General features: G+C 47.5%; 1 protein-coding gene across 1 annotated transcript in view; it reads left to right on the forward strand.

Annotated features, from left to right (window-relative positions):
- Positions 1-97: 97 nt before the first annotated feature.
- Positions 98-985, forward strand: part of LOC107675037 (nuclear receptor coactivator 1-like) — a gene marked incomplete at its 5' end in the record, with an annotated part of 36,239 nt that continues 35,351 nt past the window's right edge. The window contains one exon of the mRNA XM_016469230.1: positions 98-204. Coding sequence (XP_016324716.1) covers positions 98-204 — 107 coding nt within the window. The remainder of the gene's footprint in view (positions 205-985) is intronic.

Genomic DNA, 985 nt, shown 5'->3' on the forward strand with positions numbered 1-985 from the left:
TACATAATGTATTATTGTAAAGTACAGTGCTTAAGGTTCTTTCAAGTAAGTTCTAAAAAAAAATGTACAATTCTCTTTGTTCATGTTTGTATGGTAGTGCGGAGAAGCGACGGCGGGAGCTGGAATGCCGCTACATACCGGACAAATGCCACATCTTAAAGAGCACCGTGGACCAGATCCAGCAGATCAAACGGCGCGAGCAGGGTGAGTAGCCAGTATCCATGCTTTTACTTTGGGGCTGTGCGTAGGCTGCGCACAAGTTTTTCCATATACTTCACAGTACAGACAGGAAATTAACACAGTTGCACACTGCAAAAAATGTTAGTGCTTATTAGGGCTGTGTATCACCAGCAAAGTTTTTTTGCAGCCAGCCTCTAACGGCCAGTTGATGAATTACAGTTTAAGTCACTTCCTTGTTGGCTTCACAGAGAGAGCGGGAGGTTGCTGCTTGGAACATAAACAGGTGGGTGAAAACTGAACGTCACGTCTGTGCCAGCATTTGTGTGAAACAGAGGCAGTTTGATGTTAAGTGCACTGCTTTCACCGTGGACAAAGCAGAGTCCAGCCCGGGGTCCTCACATGTGGTTGCCGCAAGCCCGCTGGCCGCACCGTTCTCAAGCCGCTCACTCTAGCCGCCGGCCACCGCTCACTCTAGCCGCCGGCCTCTGCTCACTCTAGCCCGCTTGTCTCCGCTCACTCTAGCCCGCTGTGTGTTTCGTTGTGAAAGCGAAACTACTTTGTTTGGCCTTCCAAAAGAGCAAAAGAGGACACGACTAGACACTGTTCCAGAACAGTTCAGCCCAAATATTCAGATGTGTGCAGCACATTTTATGGAGGACTGTTTCCTGATCCTGGAAGAGTAGACTACAATGCCGGCTATTCTGACTCACAGACTGTAAGTACGTTTTTTATATTTAAAGGATTTGCCACTGATGATTCAAACGCGAGTTTTGAGCAGTGTAGAGTAGCGCTTGTTGTTTGTCAT

This window comes from Sinocyclocheilus anshuiensis, unplaced genomic scaffold, assembly GCF_001515605.1.
Source record: "Sinocyclocheilus anshuiensis isolate Anshui unplaced genomic scaffold, SAMN03320099.WGS_v1.1 scaffold776, whole genome shotgun sequence".
NCBI lineage: Eukaryota > Metazoa > Chordata > Actinopteri > Cypriniformes > Cyprinidae > Sinocyclocheilus > Sinocyclocheilus anshuiensis.